The sequence below is a fragment of the Sturnira hondurensis genome, unplaced genomic scaffold (assembly GCF_014824575.4).
Source record: "Sturnira hondurensis isolate 20B ecotype Veracruz unplaced genomic scaffold, ASM1482457v3 Scaffold0006383, whole genome shotgun sequence".
Classification (NCBI taxonomy): Eukaryota; Metazoa; Chordata; class Mammalia; order Chiroptera; family Phyllostomidae; genus Sturnira; species Sturnira hondurensis.
This window is the reverse complement of record NW_028079014.1, coordinates 63,920-84,898: the sequence shown is the minus strand read 5'-3', so window position 1 is coordinate 84,898 and position 20,979 is coordinate 63,920. Positions and strand designations below refer to the sequence as shown.

At 64.0% G+C, this 20,979-nt stretch overlaps 1 protein-coding gene across 1 annotated transcript in view; it reads right to left on the bottom strand.

Moving 5' to 3' along the window:
- Positions 1-7,352: 7,352 nt before the first annotated feature.
- CARS1 (cysteinyl-tRNA synthetase 1) overlaps positions 7,353-20,979 on the bottom strand; it is a 34,508-nt gene continuing 20,881 nt past the window's right edge. The window contains exons 9-22 of the mRNA XM_037047780.1: positions 20,754-20,875; positions 16,286-16,398; positions 15,659-15,787; positions 15,164-15,293; positions 14,938-15,041; positions 14,572-14,669; positions 14,275-14,464; positions 13,871-13,939; positions 12,128-12,209; positions 11,161-11,241; positions 10,553-10,620; positions 8,609-8,668; positions 8,158-8,241; positions 7,353-7,615 (exon numbers count right to left, since the gene is read on the bottom strand). Coding sequence (XP_036903675.1) covers positions 7,481-7,615; positions 8,158-8,241; positions 8,609-8,668; positions 10,553-10,620; positions 11,161-11,241; positions 12,128-12,209; positions 13,871-13,939; positions 14,275-14,464; positions 14,572-14,669; positions 14,938-15,041; positions 15,164-15,293; positions 15,659-15,787; positions 16,286-16,398; positions 20,754-20,875 — 1,465 coding nt within the window. The 3' untranslated portion in view covers positions 7,353-7,480. The remainder of the gene's footprint in view (positions 7,616-8,157; positions 8,242-8,608; positions 8,669-10,552; positions 10,621-11,160; positions 11,242-12,127; positions 12,210-13,870; positions 13,940-14,274; positions 14,465-14,571; positions 14,670-14,937; positions 15,042-15,163; positions 15,294-15,658; positions 15,788-16,285; positions 16,399-20,753; positions 20,876-20,979) is intronic.

Here is a 20,979-nt window from a genome sequence, read left to right as displayed (position 1 = left end):
TCCCATTGGCCGAGACCTCTGTCTCCGCCCTCCTCGAGGAAGGTGGGCTGCGATTGGGCTGGTTCGGCGCAAGTCAACTACGCATTGGCGCCGCGGGCGACGACCAATCAGAGGCTCGCCGCGCTCAGACTCCGGAGCCGTATGCAAATCCAGTGAGCGACGCCAGCGGAGGCGCGCGCTCTCCGGCCCGAGCTCCTTCCGCCTCTTTAAGGGACGGGGGCGCGTGGAGTCCACGTGGAGGGAAACCCACCCGAGCGCCCTCTTTCCTGTCCCTCGTGGGACCTCCACTCCCTTCCCACCCTTCCACTTCGGCTCCACCCCAGTAACGCGTCGCGCTGGCTCAGGGGGCTCCTCCTCCCTCCAGGACTATGCCCGTGGGGTCCTCTCTCTCACCCCCCGCATCCCACGCACGCAGGGTCTCCCGCCGGCCTGCGCCAGTCCCGCGCCTCTCAGCGTCCGCGCCTGGCTGACACCCAGGGGCCAGGGGTCCCTGCTGCGGGCGGGCGCAGGTGCCGCCGCGGTCCGGGCGACCTCACGGTGTGCAGAAGAGCGCTGAACTAAGACCACCTGGAGTGGGGTGACAAGTGGGTTGGGAAACCGCATCCGCAGGCTGCGGGTTCTGAAGGCTCGTTTCCACGCTCTCCCTAAAACTGGGGCCTTTCTTTTTGTTCACTTTCTCAGAAACTTTGCGTCGGGTTGCCTTTGAAACAGTTTCTAATTTCTAGCAAAAGTGCTCCTTCCGGACTGCCCTGTGGTGTTTAGGGGGTGAGTGTGGAACCATCCGGAGGCCCCTGGTTGAGGGGCTCAAGGCCATAAGGTCACGGTGGCCAGGGGGCCCCGGGGCACTACCCACACCTCCGAGCTTCACCACAGGGACAACCGTGAGAGACGCCTACATGCCTTCCTTGGATCATAGGGTTTTTCTGTAAAGACGGTGCTTCGCTATCGCCTCGGGTGGGCAGAGCTGGCGAGAAAGAGAGTATTTTCAGGTCGGGAGGTCTTTCCTGTTTAATAAAGGCTCAAAGAATCCGGCCCCGCTCAGACGTTGGGGGTTGGTGCAGTCAGCACGGGGCTGGTGAAGCTGCCCGCCCCCCAACTAGTGGCACTTGGGAGGTCCCCCCCACCCCCAGTGGGTGGAAAGCTGGGCCTGGTCCCTGGGGGATCCAATGAGGGTGGTGGGCTGGCTGTGGCAGTGGGGCGTTCCCTGAGTCATGTGCTGGCCCACCTTCCCAGGAGCGGACAGGAAGGTGGGCGGCCAGGGCCACACAAAGCCTGTCTGTGAGTGTTGAGAACAATGTTTTAACACCCACACCAAAGTGCCACAAAACGAGGGGCCTTAGAAAGCACAAGAGACGTGGAATCTCACCGGCCCAGAGGCTAGGACAGAAACCTGAGGTGTTGCAGGGCTGGGCTCCTGTCCAAGGCCCCACGGGAGGGTCCTTCCAGCCTCTTCCAGCTTCTGAGGCCCTATCCCCCCAGTGTGTGTTACAGTCTTCACGTGGCCTTGTGTCTGTCTCCCTGGGTCTCGAGGACACCCCAGTCACTGCATTGGCACACATCCTAACAGCCTCGTTAATTTAACACCTGCAAAGACCCTGCCTCCCGATGCCCAGCACACAGGCTCGCATCCCTGGGGGTTGCCACCTGGCATGGTGAGGTGGTCAGGTGTCCTAGCCAGCAGGCCACACAGCGGTGGACAGCGTGAGGATGCAGGTACCCCGGGGCCGGCCCCGGGCCCAGGCGCCTGCTCTACGGACTGTGGCAGGATGGCCCTGGCCAAGAGCCTGTGCTTCCATCTCATCTGTAACCTGGGGGCACTTGGGGGCCTGCTCAGTGGAGCTGGGGGAGACTTGGAACAGCCCTGGGCCAGCAAGCAGCTGGGTGCGGGTGTCAGCTGTTGTGACCACCCCAGCAGCTCAGTGGGGAGAGGGGACTGAATGCCTGAGGACACAGGTCAGGGAGAAGGTCTTCGAGCTGAAGCCCAGGCCTGTCCTTCAGTGCCCGTCCCCCAGTCCCCAGAAGTCTGTCCCATGTGCAGCTCAGCCTGCACCTCATCCCAGGTGGCACCCCACCAGCCCTGGCGATCAGGATGACAGGTGGCAGCCACCACAGGGCCTAGATCCTGAGTCCAGGGCTGCTCTGGGCCAGAGGGCTGACTGCTGGGTCCACCTGTGGCCCAGACACTGCCTAGAGAGAGGCCAGGCCTGGGAAGGTAGAGCCCACACCCTCTGGCCTGCTGCCCTGGGGATCTTATGGGTTTGGCAGAAGACCCCTTTCGGGGGATTGTGGGTGAGATCAAGTGCTCACCCACACTTTTCCCTGTCATTTTGGTCCAGCCGGATGGTTGCTTCCTCCAAGAGGCCTTCCCTGAACACTCCCGCACCCCACCACCCCCCTGCTTCCCTCCATCAGGGTGCCCCATGCAGGCTTTTCTGAGCACAGGCTCGTTCACACGATTTTGTGTTGTCTGTCCCTCCCCGCCCTGTGTCCTGTCCATCCCCGCCCTTGGAAGGAAGAGTGCCAGGCAGGCTGACACCCAGGCTCAGGAGGAGGGGGTCGGCAGGGTGGGTCGGGGCAGAGAGCCCCATGGAGGCTGGGAGGCAAGCAACAGTGTATCTGGGACTCACAGAGTGGCCCGAGTCCCTGAGGATAGTGCCTGGGGACCCCACCCCACGGGAGGGGAGCCCAGGGAAGGTGCCTGGGATGAGTTTGCACGGCAGAGATTTGGGGGAGTGGGGTGACGGCAGGTGACGCCTGGGGCAGGCTGTCCTGGGTGACCTCACCTGCAAGTGGAGGTGATGGGGGGGGGCGCCAGGCGCAGTGACACCAGCGTTGCCATCCCAAGCAGTCCACCTGGGCCTGACATTCCCTCAGATCTCGGGCACAGGGGCGTGGATTCCCTGGCAGGAGTAAGGGCCCCACACGGCCACTGCGTGCGGAGCGGTGCTTTAGGACCTGCAAAGTGGCCCATTCCTGTCTCAGCGAATGAGGCCACGGTCCTTGCCTACCTGCATTGTGATGGTTTTTAACCCATGTCACAGCCTCGAATGGACGTGTTTAACTGAAGGTTGAAGCTATCAGATATGTCTCTGTTAGAGGGAGGAGAACACAAGAACGTCGGTGTCCGTGGGTCCCCTGGGGCGGCCACTCCACACCCCAGTAGTGGGCAGCTCTGTGCACAGAAGGGTGTTTGCCCCAGTCTGGATCCAGGTGTCCCGGAGCCACGCCCCCCTGCAGGCTCCGGAGGAGGGTCGGCCTCCCTTGTCGAACCTCCAGGGCTCCAGGGGCCCCTCGAGTCTCAGCCACTGTTGTGGCGCGGCATCCGTGTGCGTGTCCCCTTACAAAGACCCCAGTCGTGTGGGACTTGGGGCCCAGCCACCTCCAGTGTGACCCCTTTCCAACCTGACCCCAGCTGCAGGGGCCCTACTTGCAGTTAAGTCACACTGTGGGGGATGGTCTTCACCCCAGTGTGGAACTGCTCTGGGGAACCCCGGGAAGTGGCCGCCCCAGCGGCTCTCCCTCCAGCGCCTCCCACTCAGGGACCAGCTCTCGCTGTCCTAGGTCCTGGGGACGTCCCCAGCCACCGGGGGCGAGATGCCCACCAGCAGCAGTGGCCGCACTGGCTGCCAGGGGACGGGGGCTCCCAGCATCTGGGACCTTGTGCGTGAAGGTGTCACCCCACCCTGAGCCACAGGGGGCGAGGACCTGCTGAGAAGCTACCCCTGGAGCCCCACGCCACGAAGCTGGTCCCCATTTCACAGGACGCCCAGAAGGCAGGAGCAGGCTCCTGTCCACCCTCAACACTTTTGCTCCGTACAGTGTCCTCGCCTCTGCCCCAGGCCCTTCCACACACACCGAGCTTCGCCGAGGTCGGGGCCTCGTCCTCTTCCGCATCTCCCAGTCTCTCCATGGCCACAGCCCTTTCTGATGGTCCCAGCAGCGGGGGCACCAGCAGGCAGGTCTCTGCTTAGCCGGGAGGGCCTGTCCCTCGCAAGCTAAGGCCCCTTGTTTCCGTGGTTTGAGGTCATAGCCCATCTTCCTGCCTGGGGGACATCCCTGCTACCCCCACCCTCCACACTGTCCACCAGCGTGCAGGCCAGCTTTGACCAAGCCACTCTGCGGCTCCACACCCTTTCATAGCCCGCTGCCCACCCCCAAGATCAGAAGGGGCAGATGGGTTTGTCTGCAGGTGGTGATGCTAAGTGCCACCGAGGCTGAGAAGCGCTGGCATCAGAAACCCCCGTGCGGGGGTCCCCAAGGCCTCTGGCCACCATGTGAGTCTCGTCTTCCCAGTGTCTTCACTGCCTCTGAGCTCCTGCCCACGGGCCACAGTCCCTGTCTGCGTGTCCTCTGCAGCCTCCCCTGCCGGCTGGGCCATCCGGCCGCCCTGCCCTTGCTTGCTCACTGCTCCTTGGCCAGCCCCCCTCGGCGGCTGCCCCTAGACCGAGCTCAGGAGTATGGGCCCGGCCTCCTCCCCACTCGGAGGGCTGTGCCTCATCTCAGCCTCAGTGAATGACAGCACCGCCCCAGCCCATCAGTGTCCTGGGTGGACCTCATCGCCCCCACCCCCAGAGGAAGCAATGGAAACCCAGGATGGGTAACTCCCCGGGCCCCGCAGCTTAGAAACAGCCAGGCCCAGCCAACCTGCCTGCAGGCAGCAGCTTGCTGAGCGCCCCAGAAACTGGCAGGAGAGGGGGCCCCGCAGTGTCCCCCCACTGGGTGGTGCCACCCAGATTACGAGGCACTCACAAAATGGGCATGTGGAAATGCGCAGGACCGAGCAGACCCGCAGCAGGCAGGCGCGTGGAAACGTCTCCAGTGTTCCATGCAGCAGACCGGTCTCTGCTTAGACCCGTCTTAGCTCCGAGTGGATGGGCGAACCTCATACCCTCGGAAGGGAAGAGTCCAGAGGCGTCCCCAAACTGACAGGCTCTCAGATGGCCTTGCAGGGACACTCCGTTTCTACCCCAGGAGGTTTCTGCGTGATTTGATTTCTCAGTAACGAAGCCGATGTTTTTATCGTGGAAACACCGAAGCTTTCTCTTCAGGAGGAGGACAAGCCTGGCTCCTGTCTGGGAAGAGGCTTCACACACATGGCAACACCTTTCACAGGTGAACTGACATCATATAGTGACGGAGACTTCTGCCCTGCCTGCTGCAGGGGGTCGCCGCCCCCCCGCCACCGCCCCCACCCCGGCGTCCCTCATGTGCCCAGCCCAGTTATGGAGTCCTGAGAACGTNGCTTTCTCTTCAGGAGGAGGACAAGCCTGGCTCCTGTCTGGGAAGAGGCTTCACACACATGGCAACACCTTTCACAGGTGAACTGACATCATATAGTGACGGAGACTTCTGCCCTGCCTGCTGCAGGGGGTCGCCGCCCCCCCGCCACCGCCCCCACCCGGCGTCCCTCATGTGCCCAGCCCAGTTATGGAGTCCTGAGAACGTGGTCTCGTGCAATCACACAGCACGTGCCTGTGAGGTCGGTGCTTCACGGGCCCAGCGCAGTCCGACCCGGCCAGCAGTTGTGTCACTTGTTTGTCCCTGTCCTGTGTCACAGCCCTATTTGTCTGAAAGCTTCCCTCGCGGGCACCTACCTGATGGTCCGGACCCGTACTCCTGCTGCGGGCCTGCGCCGGGCGGCTCTCGGAGGAGCAGGGTGGGACCGGGCTGTGCAGGGGCTCCTGGCGACCAAAGCGTCCTGCTCAGCCTCCGCGGCCAGGAAATGCCATCGTTCGAGCATCAAGTGCCAGCGCACGTGGTTTCCCCAGCTCACGCGTGACGCCATGGCAGTTCTCCTCAAGGCCCCCGATTTTATGCTCCCAACAGGCCCCACTCGAGACACACGGCACGGCACAGCGGCGAGCTCTCTGAAGGGGCCCCTCTCAGCAGCTCTGCAGCTGTGCCGCAGACGGCCCTTTCCAAACAGTGGCAGTGGCATGTCCGGGCCCTCGCCACTCCCCTCCCACGAGGGGACTCCACATCATCCCCTTGGACATGGGGGTGTCTCCGGGAGGAGGACCCTGGAAGTCCAGCACTGTGACTTCTGGGCCTGAGCCCTCACAAGGAATGCAGTGTGTCTCTCTAGGGACAGACACCCCTGGAGCTACAGGCTACCCCTGTGGGCGGGGGTCAGGGGGCGGGCTGGAGGCCCCCCCAGGCAGCCCCAGGGCCAGGCGCCATGTGCAGACCCCCTGCGTGGGAGCGGCTGACCAGCGTGGCCAGTCAGCCTGAATGTGACCGTGTTATTCCAGCCACGATGGTTTTGGTGGCTTGTCATGTTGCAGAGGGTGACTGAACAAGTCTGTCGCTGTTTGGGGGCCTGCTTTTCTTACTGGTTCACACAGGGCCTGTCCTGCTGCCTCCCAGCCACGGTGTCCCCCCCAAGACTGCAGGTGCTCCCAGCAGTGCAGAGTGCCGGGGACAGACGCGGCACATCACACCGCACAGCTGCGCCTCCCGGAGAGCACCCTGCCGTCGGGGCTGCAGCGGCCAAGGAGGCAGGGCCCTGCCACACTCACCCACAGGGCGATTGCCACCTCCAGGCCCCCAACCCGGACGGCCACCCCACCCAGACAACGTGGCTGTCTGTTCCGGGAGCCAACTCGGGGATCAGCTGGCTCCTTGGTTGGTACGGATCAGGACGGCTAAGCCTGCTACAGCCCAGGTGTCACTTTTTTTTTTAACTTTTATTTATTCATCTTTAGAGGGGGAAGGGAAGGAAAGGAGAGAGGGAGAGAAACACCAATGTATGGCTGCCTCTCCTGCATCCCTACTGGGAACTGGCCCACAACCCAGGCATGTGCCCTGACCGGGAATCGAACTGCAATCCCTTGGTTCGCAGGCCCATGCTCAACCCACTGAGACACACCAGCCAGGGCCCAGGTGTCACTTTGGCCCTAGTGAGCAAGAAGGCTTGAGTAGCTGGTGAGGGCCTGGTGTCCCCAGCTGCCCTGATGTGTGCAGCCCACCCCCTCTGGACCCCAGACCCACTGCCGCCGTGACCAGTGTGCTGGGCAGTGGCCAGGGCCCACCTGCTGAGCCGGCCATTGGCTGCAGCCCGAAGTGGGTGTTGGTGACAGATGACAGTGCGCTTACTCCTCAAGACAGGAGGCCGCCCGAGCAGGCTTGGTGTGGGGCGTCTGTGGGTCCGGTGGCCTGGGCCACCTTTTCCTGCTCCAGGCCTCCCCAGGGGCCCACACAGCCGTCAGCTGACCTGCCCGGGGTGGGAGGGTGGGGCGCAGGGTTCCTCCACCGGTGAGGCAGCTCAGCTGACGGGGCCCCTAGCCGGCACCCTGCTGAGCATGCGGCTACGGGCCCAGTGCTGAGTGTGTGGCAAGGACGGAGAGAGTGGCCTGGCTGTGAGGAAGACTTTATTACCACCGTCCCTGAGCCGGTGGTGGCCCAGCCCCGTGAACAGACTCCAGGGCGAGGGCCCGTGAACACGCTCAGAGCAGGGGGCTCATGCTCAGACCCCAGCGGGTCACTGGGCGCTCCCGTTCTGAACCATCTGCAGGTACTCCGTGTGCAGCTTCTCCTGAGCTTCCAAGAGCTTCCTCAGCTTCTTGGCTTGTCCTTTGCTCAGCTCCTTGCCGTCTGCGTCGTGTGTGGGCAAGCCCTGGCGAGGGAGAGCACAGATGTCACCAAGGGCACAGACCCCTCCAAGCCCGGGCTCCTGGCCCCGAGTGGCTGCTGCTGATGGTGATGTGCTGGGCCCAGTACGCAGGTTCACATGCCTGTCCCAGCTGCCAACACCGGCCAGGCTGGGGCGGCCTCCCGCCTGGGGTGAGGGCCAGGCCCCCAGCACATTTGACTCGGCAAGCTCAGCAGAGTGGAGCAATGGCGCCCAGGCCCATAGGGGCCTGAGGGTCTCAGACAAACTGAATGGCCAAATGAAGAGCCCGGGCAGTGGGCACGTCTGGCCAACTTGGGAGACAAAGACGTAAATTCACGGGTAGTCTTGCTCTGCTGGGCTGCAGCGGTGGAGGGAGATGGCCCCGGGCGCCCCGGGCTGCAGGCGCTGGGCCTAAAACAGGCGCCCACGGCTGCTGCCTCCCTTCCAGCTGTTCCCCAGACAGAAAATCTGCTCCCCAAGGTGACACGTGCTGTCACCCAATTTAATGGGTCTCACACAGCCCTGAAAAGAAAACAGGTTCTCACGTTTTCATCAAACCTGGAGTACTTGTCCCGTTCCGACAAGAACAGCTCACGGGGCGGGATCCTCATCTTGGCCAGCTTGGCCGCCTGGAGCAGAGTCACGTGGTCAGCACCACAGGGCCCACGAGGTGCCCCCAGGACCACACGCCCTCTCCCAGCCCAGCCCAGCCCAGACCCCGGACTCAGGACTCAGAGGCTGCCCGACAGGCAAAGGGAGCCGGGGACAACTGAGCCCTGAGTGGGTGCTTTCCTGTGGGGACATTGGGCTGGTCCCAACAGGTGAATTCTACGGATGTTGTCCGGGGGCTCGCACCCGGCACAGGGCAGCTCCCTTGCCGGGGCTGCTGTCTCGTGGGGGTGCGGGGCATGTGAGGAGGGCCTGGGCAGGTGCCGTGGGGACGGAGGCGCAGAGGGCAGAGGGCACGGGCTGAACCCTGCCACACGTGGGCATTACCTCCTGTTCTTGCTTTTTCCTGGCGGCCTCCTCTTTCTTTCTCCTCCTTTCCTCCTCGACCTAGGGGACAGAGCGCAGCCCCTGACCAAGTCTGCTCCAGGCACCCCTCTGCGTGGGAGGTGGGACAAACAAGGACCCTGCCATGCCCCCGGGTGAGGCCTGGCCTGCCCGGTGCACGGAGATGAGCCAGCAAGTGAAGATGGGCCCAGGCAGCGCCTCAGGCCCCTGCTCTGCACAAAGGGCGCATGCCGGGAGGCCCGGCACACAACTGGAAGGAGAGCTGGCCAGGGAGGGGCGCTGTCGGTGGAAACCAGAGGCAGCACGGTGAGGGCCTGGGGCAGACAGGACAGGAGGACAGAGGCCGGGGTGGCCGGTCCAGGAAGGAGGGGCAGGACCGGGTGCTTGTCAGGGTGGGGGCAGGGAGGTGCTCCAAGGTGGCCTTCCGTCCTGTGCCGCCCTGTGCCGCTGCATGCACAGTCAGGCGGCCACCGACAGGAGGCAGCAACTGGTTTGGGGGTTGGAACCACACACTCCCTTGGACGCCTTGGGTTTCAGGTGCTTCCTGGCCTGGTGGGGCTCTCAGGTGGGCAGCGGGACACGGGGGTCTGGGCAAAGGCGTGCTTGGGAGGAGAATCCGGAGAGAACGGACAAGAGCCGTGGCTACGGGTGGAGATGGGCCTGCTGGGTGGGAAGTGGGCTGGCAGGAGGGCTGGAGCTGGAAAGCTGGGGGTTCCACTCTTCCTGGAACAGGGTGTGTTTGTCTGTCTGCTGGGGGGTGGTGTCTGGGGTGTGGTGACAAGGTGCCAGAGAGACCCGGATACACTAGGGCTTCGGCGCTCCCACTGCCTGCAGCTGGGTGGCCCGGCAGCGCAGCCACAGCCCGGGGACTTCCTCAGGCTGTCGAGCTACTGGCAGGAAGGCTCAGCTGCCAAGGGGACACTCCTGCAAGGCCCCGGGCACTGCGAGGGCCTGCAGGGACGGGGCGGGCAAGGGTAACGCAGGAGCTGTGTGCGTGCTTCTTAGGAGGCACCGCCCTCCACCCCACGTCCCCTCGTGGCAGGTCCCAGCAGGCCTCATCCTGTGCTACCCAGGGAGAGGTGAGACCCCTGCACAAAACTGGGGTGACTAAACATGACAGAAACAGGGGCGGCCACATGGACAGACCCCACTCTCGACCCTTCCAGCACGGGGGCTGCGCAGGAACTCACGGGCTGCACTCGGTCCAGAACGTGCCCAGCCCCTCACTCCGGCGCCTCCCACCCAGCGCCTTCCCGGCCCGCGCCTGCCTGACCAGTCCCTCAGTTCCACTTTCTGATCGCCCCCCCCGCCCCCCCCCCGATCTCCCACTCGCGCTTCACGGTGCCACCTCCCGAGGTGCCAGCCCCCCGCTTCCTGCGGGGCAGGGGGCCGGGGCCTCTGTCCCTGTCTGCGTCCTCCCAGGCGCCACACAAGCTGCGCCCGCGGTTCTGACGTGTCCAGGGCACGTTCCCACCTCCCCTCTGCGGGACACCACAGGCTGCGACGGCCCGGGCTGTCCCACTCCACGGTGGCCCCAGGCCGCCACCCAGCCCCGCAGGGAAGGTGCCGTGCTGCCTGGGCGCTTGGGGAGGGCCGGCTCCACCCAGATGACACAGGAGCCACCACTTCGGGCGGGAGCAGGGAGTGGCCGGCAGGTTGGCTCCACAGCTGACTCAAAGCGACCAACCTTCCCTGAACGCCCGGGAGTCAGGGTATGAAGAGGCCATTCATTAGAAGGTAAGCTCTTCGTTGTTACCAAATCGCCAATCAGTTACCTATCTTCTTAATTTCTCCTCTGACATTCACAAATGCTGGGACTTGAACACAAGTATAAAACCGACTTGCCCTGGCCAGGAGGCTCAGTCGGGTGAGCACGGTTCCCCCACTTTCAGTAACTGCGGGCGCGGGCCCGCGGGCAGTGCTCACCCTTTTCTTCTCTTCTCTCTCTCTCAGCAAGGTCTCTCTGTCCACCAGCTTGACCACGGTTGGCAGTCCTAAACAGAAGCAAGCGTCCAGAGGGAGGCTGCGGCCCAGCGCCCGTCTGTCTGTCCAGCCTCCCTGCCGGCCCCCAGGCACGCCCGGCTCAGCACCCCGCCACCCCGGCCGCCACGCCCACGGGCCCCCGAGCACGGTGGGGCGCCTTTCTGGCTGCTCCTGGCGGAAAACGTGAAACCACCAAGTGAGACGCGTCATCTGAATTTTTAAAACCTGATCATCTCCTTTCCAAAGATACGCTGTGACCCTGCTGACCATCACGTGACACAGACTGTCTCCTAAGCGACAGGTTTTAAGAATAGGTGGCCAATGGCCCGGCATGAACAATGGCTGTCAGGCTGCAGGAGGGGACGCCCTGACGCCTTCCAACAGAGGAGGCACCAGCAAGGACTCTGGGGAGATGACGGTGCAGGCCGGGGCCCCACTCTGGGACTCCCCAACACGGAAGAAGCATGGGGGCCTGGGACCCCACACCAGGACCTCCTCCTGCTGCTGGCATCCCTCCCACCTCGCAGTCAAGAACCGCTGCGCAGACGCACCTTCGTGATCTTCCAGCCGTACTCCGAGCTCGGGCAGGACGTCATCCCGCAGGGCGTCGCTGAGCTGCAGGACCTCGGGCACTGGGCACAGAGAGTGGCTCAGGGGCAGCTGGGACCCACAGGACGTGCGCGTCCCTGAACCTCGAGAGGGGACCGAGCTGCTCGACCGGCCGGGGGAGGCAGGGAAGTCCTGAGCTAACACCCCAGCCTGGGTCTCACCCCAGGACAGCCCTGTCAGCCCTGTCTCAGGACTGGCTCCGAGGGAGCGCGAATGGCCCTGGGACTCCCAGCAGGGAACAGTCGGGGGCGGGGGCGGGGGTGGTGGTGGTGGAGTGCACCGGGCATGTCCATGGAAACTTGATCCCACTGAGTGGAGGCAAGGCGCAGCACGCACCGTGTTCCAGTCCGAGACCCAGACACCCCAGGGCACACTGGTTGTGGGCCTGTGCCCTGAAGTCACCCAGAAGTCCTGGAAAGCCCCCCCCTTCACACCTGGGCCACCTGGCCCAGGAGTGCCATGGCTCCCAGAAGCCACTGGCTGGCAACAGCCAGAACTGGGCTGGAGTGAAGGAGGCAGCAGACACCGCTCTGGGGGTTCAGGTGACCCCCAAGGTGCCAGCATCTCTCACCAAGAGACCCTGGTCCAGCAGGGGTTACAGACAGGCCAGAGGCTCGGGGGCAGGAGTGGGTCCCATGCCCCACCTCAGTGACATTCACTGGCTCCACTTTGGCCAGGCCTTGCCCACTGCCGAGGGAGGTGGCCTGCGAGGACCAGGAGGCTCACTGAGGCCGCCTGGGGACAGCAGCTGGACCAGGGCTTGCACAACCTAAGTCCAAGAGGTGCCCAGAACGTCCCCACAAGAGGGAAGGACCGGCCTGAATGTCAACAGTGCCAACTGTGTGAGTGCCACCCAGGGCCTAAAGCCAGCGAGGAGGCACACGCCCTCGGGGCCCCGGCTGGGCTCACCTTTCTTGTCCCGGGCGATCTTGCGCACGCCCTCCCTGAACTCCGACAGCGCCTGCAGGTACGGCATGACCGTGCTCTCGAGCTGCGGAGAGAGGGTGTCCTTCCTGAGTGGGGCCCCCTCGCATGTGTCATGGCCGAGTCCAGCACACGGCCCGGCCCGTCACCAGCAGGCACGGGGGCTTGGAGAGCAGGGAAGCTTCCCACGCCATCCAGCTGGAGGGGCGCCGAAGACTGTCTGGGGCCGAGGCGGGCGTGACAACACCACCTCGCACACTCTCCCCGCTGGCCCACCAGCAAGCAGCAGACACAGGACAGCTGAGGAGCACACAGCCTGCTGGGGCAGCACCGCCAGAGGGGGCAGAACCCAAGCCGCAGAAGCAACAGCTTCCGGAAAGTCTTTTTGTTACACCTGCCATGTTTTCCATTCCGCCTCTGGGCCCAATCTCCCCAGCCTCTCCCGTCACCTGGCAGCTCTGTAGCCAAAATAACACTTCAATGCGAAAGCCAACAAGGCCAGTGAGCCTTCAGGAGGCCGAGGGTCCCCGGGCTGACCCTGAATGTGGAGAGGGGCGTGGCCTGCAGGGCAGGGCTGGGCTCCTGGGTCTTGGCCCTTCCCCTGTCCCTAAACAGGGAGTCAAGGTTGGGGGTCCCGGTACATGGAGGGACAGCGGCTCTCACACTGCAGCCTCGGCAGGCGGTCCAGCTGACCACTTGGTGCTGAGCCGCCTCCCCGGCTCCTCAGACAGTTGGGTCTGGAAGTGAACCCTTGATCTTCAAATGGCACGGAATGAGAGGCGCCCTGGGCCCCAGCAGGCTCACCTCCCACGCTCCTGTGGCCCGCAGGGTTCCTGGGGACCCGAGGCCACAGCCGACTGCGGGCTGCACCCCACCCCCAGAGCAGCAAACATGAAGGTCATACTTTGTCAAGTTCAAAGCTGGGCTGTCTGTAACCCAAGAGGGTTGTCTCTTAAAGAAAATAAACACCCAGAGTCACCGGCACAAGAGGACAGAGGTCCGTGCGGCTTTTCTCCCTAAGAAGCAGGAAGGGGGTTCCCACAGGACCCAGCCCAGGAAAGCTCCAGCAATGAGCTCCAAGACCAAGGGAAGCTGGGGGGCCTGGCAGCGCTTCTGACAACACGCAGCTGCATCCTCCGATGCTGCCACTTGGGGGCGTCTGCGAGCCCCCTGCAGACCTTCTGCCCTTCATGGGGCGTTGGACTCCTGTGGGCGTCTGAGAGACAGCTGTCCCACTCAAGTACTCACATCACTGAGATCATTCTGATCCCTTTGTGACGGGGTGTCCCTGACTGGGGGAGGGCGGAAATGCGCCCCAGACGACCCGAAGGTGCCCTTGTCACGGATGGCTGTCCCACAGCGCGAGCTGTGTGGGTCTGCGCCCGCACCAGCCTCAGCAACCGCAGGGGCATTCTCTCACCAGGGTCCACACTGCCACAGGCTGCAGCCTGAGCCAGGCCTGGGCCAGGCCCTCTGGTCTGGCCTCCCAGGACTGAGCTCTGATGGACAGTGCAGGTCCCAACTGGCAGCCCGTGAAGAAGGCCAGACCCCGCACGTGGGAGGGGCCACCGCCCAGCACATGTGCACAGGTGTGACCCAGCACGGGAGCAAGGAACGGGGAGAGCAGGTGTGGAAGGCAGGAGGGTGTCCCCTGCAGGGGCACCACTGCCCGGGACGCGGGTGACCCGGGGTGGGTGGCAGGGACTCAGGCCCGGTGGGCTCACTCACATTCAGGCTGCTTCCAGGCCCCCCAACGGGGAAGCCCAGGGGGCTCTCCTCTTCTATGGCCCCGAAGACCTGGGAGAAGAAACAAGTGTTGGGGGGAAGCGGTCCCAAGAGCCGGCGCTCACTGGCCGGTCTGCACTGCAGGGTGCTGCACACAGCGGGGCGAGGTGGCGGGTCGCCCTGAGGTCCGCCTGTGGCAGAAACCCCGACCTGGCCGGCACGCAGGTGCACGGGGCCGCACCAGGTGTGCTCGGGTCGGGGCCACTTGCTCTGCTTTCCAAACCTGGCGGGGGAAACTGAGGCACGGGGGGTACAGCCACTCAGAGCCAGGACCGCAGCACGCGTCTGCTTGGCACAGGAGCCCAGACCACGTCCGCCCAGCACCATGCTGCACCCCGGTGCCGCACCTTCAGCATGTGGGTGAGGTACAGCGCGACGCTCCCCAGCAGGCCCCGGTTGGGCCGCCTCCTCGCGGCCTTTCGGGCGGCCATGTACAGGTTGCACTGGCCGACCAGAGCCCGCATCTCCTCCAGCGCCGTGCGCGTGTCCACATTGTCACAGAGGGCCTCGTGCACCGCCGCCTTCCTGCTGTGAAAGCTGAGCGAGGGGAGGACGGCGAGGGGGTGTCAGCACCCAGCCGTGCGGGCCGCCTGTCGGGCAGCCGAGGTCAGGGTGCGCCGCAACCCGAGGAGGCCCCGCCTCACCTCTCGTTCAGCCCTGCTTCCTCCTCCTCCCACTTTTCGAACTGGCCGGCGCTGTCGACCGGAGCGCGGAGAACATCTTTCACGTTTAAGAAAAACTCCTGAAGTCAGAGAGTCCCGCTGAGCAGCACGCTGACGGCTCGCCCACTCCGGCCTTGCCGATGAGGCGCAGCTGTGTGGACCGGCTCTCCCTCCGGCACCGGCTCGGCCCAGGCGGGCCGCCCGCCCAGCAGCAAGAGGATGAGGCCCCTTTGCTCTAGCAGGGGCGCGGACCCACCGCTGGAGGACATCGGATGGAGTCGGCTCTCCCACTGCGCTGGCCTCCGCCCGCACCCCGTTCTGGTCAGCGTGCCAACCCAGGGGACTCACGTTCATGAACCTCTCGTACTGCAGGGCCGACTCCATGGTGTTGGCCGAGTAGTCCAGGGTGTCCTTCCATGCGTGCATGAGGAAGGCCAGGCGCAGCTGCCTCGCTGCAGAGGGAGCAGCCGCGGAGGCCCTTACTCCCGGCGAAGCCCCCGGCCCCGCCCCCGCAGTCGCCGCCCCGCACGTCCAAGGGAGCAGCGCCTGCCCTTCGGGAGTGGCCAGTGTGTACCTGAGTGCTTCTTCAAGGCCTCTTTGATGGTGACGAAGTTTTTGAGTGACTTGGACATTTTGCAGCCCGCGATGGTCAGGTGGCCGGTGTGCAGGAAGTACCGGACCCAGCAGTCGTTCTCGAAGTGGGCCTGGGCGTAGAGAGAGGGCCGCACGGCGCTGAGCCTGCGCCCCGGGGCCAGGGCCTCCCCACCCGCACCGTGAAGGCGGGAGCGTGCTGCCTTTTCTGGGTGGGCCCTGGGGCTCAGGGGGCTGCCTGGGCCAGCCCCCCAGGAGGTAGCCCTGGCTTCCATCTGGCCTGTCTGTTCCCGAAGACTGGGCTGTTAATGTGGGAAACGGGCCTAGACAATTGGGGCCCCGCTTTCTCGCTGACAGATCCCTGATGAGGGAGCAAGGCTGTATGCAGACCTCAACCCCTACCCCTGCTGACAGCCCCCAGTGCTGCTCAACCGGGGTGGGGACGCCAGGCCCGCCCATGGGGCGTGGGCATTCCTACCTCCGACTGGGCGAGCTCATTGTCGTGGTGGGGGAACCGGAGGTCAAAGCCCCCTCCGTGAATGTCCATCGAGGCTCCTAGGAGGGTGCCCGCCATGGCAGAACATTCGATGTGCCAGCCTGGACGGCCCTAGGGATGAAGCGGCCCAGTGACCGGCCAGCCAGACCCCCCTCCACTGCCCCCAGCATTCAGACCCTCAAAGCCTCTGCATTTCCTTGGGACAGCCGTTAAACTGCACCTGGAAGCAAAGGGGACCAGCAAGGGGTCCCGCCCGAGCAGCTCCCCATGGCTTCCTGCTGAATCTGTGTCTCCCCAGTGCCCCACCCACGGCTCTGGGCTGTGGGGACACTGTCACACATGGGGCATGTCACGGTGGGTTCGGCCCCAGAAGCCCGCAGAGCTCAGCGTTAAAGCTCATGGGGATGTAGGGACCTCCAAGGTGGTCTCATAGGCCCCCTCCCCGCAAGACGGGCAGACAGAGGGCCCAAGGGCAAGCGACCTGCCCACAGGCCTGTGCAGCCCCACGGCACCGGGACCTGGAGTGGGGCAGCCGTGCGAGGACACTAGCAACGGACCCTGCCCACGCCACACCCTTCACCCCCTGCCCCACGCCCTCTCGGTGCTCACCTTGCCCCACGGGCAGGGCCAGGATGGTTCCCCGGGCTTGGAGGCCTTCCACAGGGCGAAGTCGTTGGGGGAGTGCTTCTCACTCAGGCGGTCCGCTGAGACACTCAGGTCGCCTGCGGACGGCACGAGGGGCGGGGTTGCCCAGTGTGGCCTCGTGGGAGAGGCCACCTCACTTTGAGGCCAGTTTAAAGAAGTTGTTTTTTATCCCCACCCTAGGACATTTTTTTCATTGTATTTTAAGCAGGAGAAAGAGATAGAGAAACACTGATTGGCTGCATCCCATAAGCTCCCTGACCGGGGATCGAACCCATGACCTTTTGGTGCATGGGACGACGCTCCCACTGACCAAGCACACCAGCCAGGGCTCCAGGCCAGTTTTGTGCCTGCCAGCCAGGCCCCCCAACTGCTGTCCGTTGGCGAACAATGGTCAGTGTGCCCCTGTGTCCCTCTACCCAGAGAGGGTATGGCCTGGTGTCCGGTTTAGGGAGCCTGTCCGCACGCTTGGGAGTCGATGACCCACTCACAGGCCCGTGGCTAAGGGCCTGGCCCCTTCCTCACCTGCCTTCCCTCAGACACTTGTCCCGCTGCCCCTGTAGCCTACGTTAGGTGACGGGCTCTGGTCTAAGGGGAGGTGACTCATGGTGGCAGCCAGCGAGCGCACCTCAGGGCCCTGGCTCAGCAGGGGTCTCGAGTCAACAGCTGTGGGCCAGGCAGCACACAGGGCCATGGACCCTCCTGTGCGGCTTCCCAGGCCTGGAGGTGGCCCGTCGGGACACTCGGTGACCCTCCGTGTTCACAGACGGAGGTGACAGGAGATGGGGAGGAGGCCACAGGCCCCGGAGGGCAGACGAGCTGGTCACCCAGAAGAGGGAGCATGGACAGCACTGGGGACGTGCAGGCCACGCGTCGGGCCCACTGGACACTCCTGTGCTGCAGGAACAGAAACCTGCCCGGTGGCCCCACCTGCTCACCGAGTCCCGTGGTCACAGGGAAGAGCTGTGTGAGGGCGACTCCGCCCACTCGGAGTTGGGCTGGTCTGGCCTGGCCCTTTCCTGGGCACGGTCGCCCCCTTGCGGAAGACTCCGGAACAGAAAAGCCGTTCCTGGTACCAGCCTCCGATACAGGGTGAGCTCATGAACGCCCCTTTCTGACTATGAGGAAGGCAGGTGCGGGCGCTGCGAGCATTTCTCCAACTTCACGGTTAGAAGACCCTCTAAATGCCGAGCGCTCAGCAGACGTGGGGAAGGATCCGGAGAAGCGACAGGGTTGTGTGCGTAGGGTCCGGCACTCTCCTTGCTTTGGCGTAACGATGGGCAGCTCTGTGGTTTTCTGAACCCAAACGAGCAGAGCGCAGCTGCAGCCGGCACACGGGACTCGCGCTGTCCCAGGTTCTATCGACTCCTCGCGTCTCGGCACCCGGGCAGGGACCACTGGCAAACACTGGCTGGGCCTCGTGACGTTCTTTCTCAGCCGCCCTCTGACCAGCGACACTTAGGTCTTCGATATTTCGTTGAGGAGAACGTAGCCACTCACAAACGTGCCTGACTTTTAAAATTTACCGTGGAAGTTCCTGCGGCAGAGAGAAGAGGGCCTTGCTCTGCACACTGCCCCCAGTTGTCACTGTGTGGTGACAAGGTGACTTGCTGGAGATGTTTTTAAGACAGAGAAGGCCCTTTCCTTCCCTGCGGTGTCACTCTGGCCCCCCTGCCAGAGGCACCCGCTGGGCCCCCATGTGGCACGGGGAGGGCCCGTCACCAGCCCCCACTGCCCGCTGGAGTCCCACCATGTAGATGGAAGAGGACACTTCCTTGTCCTGGGTATCACATGGCTGAGTGTCCCCAGCAGGTGGAAGTGGAAGTAAATGTCCCTGAAGGAAGGGCTGCGCCCGTCATCCCTGCGTGCTGTTGAATCCGCCCCTCTCGCCCTGGAACGCCAGCCGGATCTACAGTCAGGCCGTGAGAAGACGGGCGGGGAGCAGTGCAGCTTAAAGACAGCCCCGCGGGTCTGATGGCCGGGCTTACCCTGCAGCTGCGTGGGCTCCCGCGCCGGGAGGCTCCTTATGCACACAGCCTTCAGGGGCCGGGCCGCCTCCGGGGCTCTGCCGCTTGCTCCTGCGTTTGAGCCTCGAAGGCCCTGGGGGCTCAGTGTCCCTTCCTCTGACGCCGCTCCCGAAGCCGCGGTCGGGTCCGCTTTGTCCTCGTGCTTCCGGAACCTTCCCCTCCACTCACCGGTCTCACTGCCCGCCTCTCCCTGTCTGAAGCCCAGGCTGTCTCCCTCTCACTTCCCTGCTCTGTCTTCTCTCCCTCTCCCGGGGCCGCGGCTCCACGTCCAGCGTTCAGACGGAGCGCCTGCTGCGTGGGCTGCTCACCCTCCCTGGTCTCCATCCCTGAGCCCCAGTCGGGCGACACGGCCCTTGGCAGCCGGCAGTGCAGACGCCCCATCCTGTCCACACGGCCTCCTCCTGCGGCTGCTCGGGAGAAGAAGGGCTTCGCACCGGTGTGCAGGGGCCTTTTTCCTTTCCAAACAGTGAAGCAGTTTCATACTTGGATTGGCTGGCTGAGATGGCGCAGGTGCGGAGAGCCCTTCCTCTCTGCAGGAGGCCTGACTGGGCGCTGACCTTGGCCACGGACTCCCCGGGGGGGCTGGCGCTCGCTGGCCCTGACACCCACGGCAGACACGGGGCTGTCGCCTTCTGTCCTCCTCACATGAGGCTGAGCTGGTCATCGGGGAGTTTGACGACGGCGGAGAGGTTGGCCCATTTCTCCCAGGGCATCCGGCAGGCCACGGGAGGGCGGGTGGCGTGCACACCTGTGCACACCAGGAGGCGGGGCTGCCCGTCAGCTCTGCCCCCTTGGCCTCTGAGCCCTGGCTGTGGCTTCGGCAGGGCCACGGTCCTCCTCCCGCATGGCCCCGGCCCATCAGGCCCCTGTGGTCCACGTGGCCCGTCAGCGCCGACAGCAACCGTCCCCTGCGGTCAGACTACGAGGTCCTGTGTGCAGTCCTGCCAGCAGAGGCCAGTCCAAGGTCCCGGAGGTGATGCTCTGGTGTTAGACCACGGCCGCTGCCGTGTGTCCCAACCCCATCAACACCATGCGTCCCTGTCCAAAGTGCGTCAGCCTCGTCACAGGTGTGGATGTGTCTGCTTCTGGGCGCCAGAGACAGGCCCCCAGGGATGGGGGTCTGAGCATCGCGAACCCGCCCTCCTCTCCTCTGACAAGTCTAATGTGAGGCCCTTGATGTCACGTTAATGCTGATTAACTGACTTGATGTCCTCCGAATGTTTCGTTTTCAGTCCTGGTATTTCTTTCCCACAGAGCCCTAGAGGTCATGTTATTCATCAAGAAGTATTTCAAAGGCTAAGCCCCTCCCTGAATCACCGGTGGGACAAGGACTGTGGGTGCGGTCTGTGAGAAGGCTGCCCCACCCTGCCCCTTCCGTGGTTTGTCCCCAGGCCAGTCAGGGGCGGGGACGGAGAAAACACTGCGGAAGACACACGTGATGACCTGGCACAGAAGAGCCTGCGTCTGCGCGTAAAACGTTCAGCCAAGAGGGGCAGGGGCTGCTGGTGCACACGTGCCACCTGCTTTGAGCTGCCGCCTGGGCACTGTCCACGGGACAACGGGCTCGCCCCGGGGGCCGGGCGTGTGTAGCAGGACCTGCACTTGGATTTCGGCCTCAGGTTCCCACCTTGCTTTTCCCAGGACACCTCCCGAAGCCGCTGCTCAGAGCAGAGCCCAGAGAACGGGAGACTCCTGCAGCCCTCAGCAGGAGCAGGTGCCGCGCCCGCTCCTGGCTCTGCTCCCTCCCGACCGGGTCCCGGGCGGCCGGCACCTGCCCCTCTCACTGTGCCTCCATCTCCAACCTGTAGGTAACAAGCCTGCGACCTCATGTCCTCGCCTCCATCGACAGGGCCCTGGATTTTCGCTTCCCCAAACGGGCGGCTCAGGTGCCGAGGGAGCCCATGCCGACCCCTGGGGGTGGCCTGCGCCTCCTCACTCAGGCCAACAGCCCGCCTGTTCTCAACCACCAGCACCAGGTTCCCCGACATGAGCCCACGGCGCCCCCGCACCAACCCGAGGGTCCACAGCTCCATCCCTAGTCAGGGCACCGGCCTGGGTTGTGGGCCAGGGCTCCAGTGGGGGGTGCGTAAGAGACAACCACACACTGATGTTTCTCTCCCCCTCTTTCTCCCTCACTCCCCCTGTCTAAGAATAAATAAATAAAGTCTTTCAAAAAATCATAAGGAAAATACTTTTACAGTATTTATCAAAAACAACCTGAGCATAATGGACCATGCAGTTCAAACCTGTGTCATTCAAGGTTTGTTTGCTTATTTAAAAATAATGCACTTTACAAGCTTAGTGTAGAAAACTCCTAAAATCTCTTTTAGGTGAGAAAGCGTGGTCCCAGGAATCTCAGTGCTGGCTTGGCCCACGCCCCCAATCTCCCCTACCTGCCCCCCACTCACCTTCCCCTTCGTGCAGGGCCTTCTGGTCCCCCACAGCCTCAGGCACCAGCTTCCCGTACGAGTGCCCCTCACTGGACGAAAACTTCACCGTGTCAAAGTAGACAGACCCGTTTGAAACGTAGCTGGAAAACGAAATGGAAATTGGGAAGAGTGTGCCGGCCCAGAGTCAGCCCCACACTACCACAGGACGACGCCCTGAAAGCCCACGGGTAGCCGCCTGGGGCCC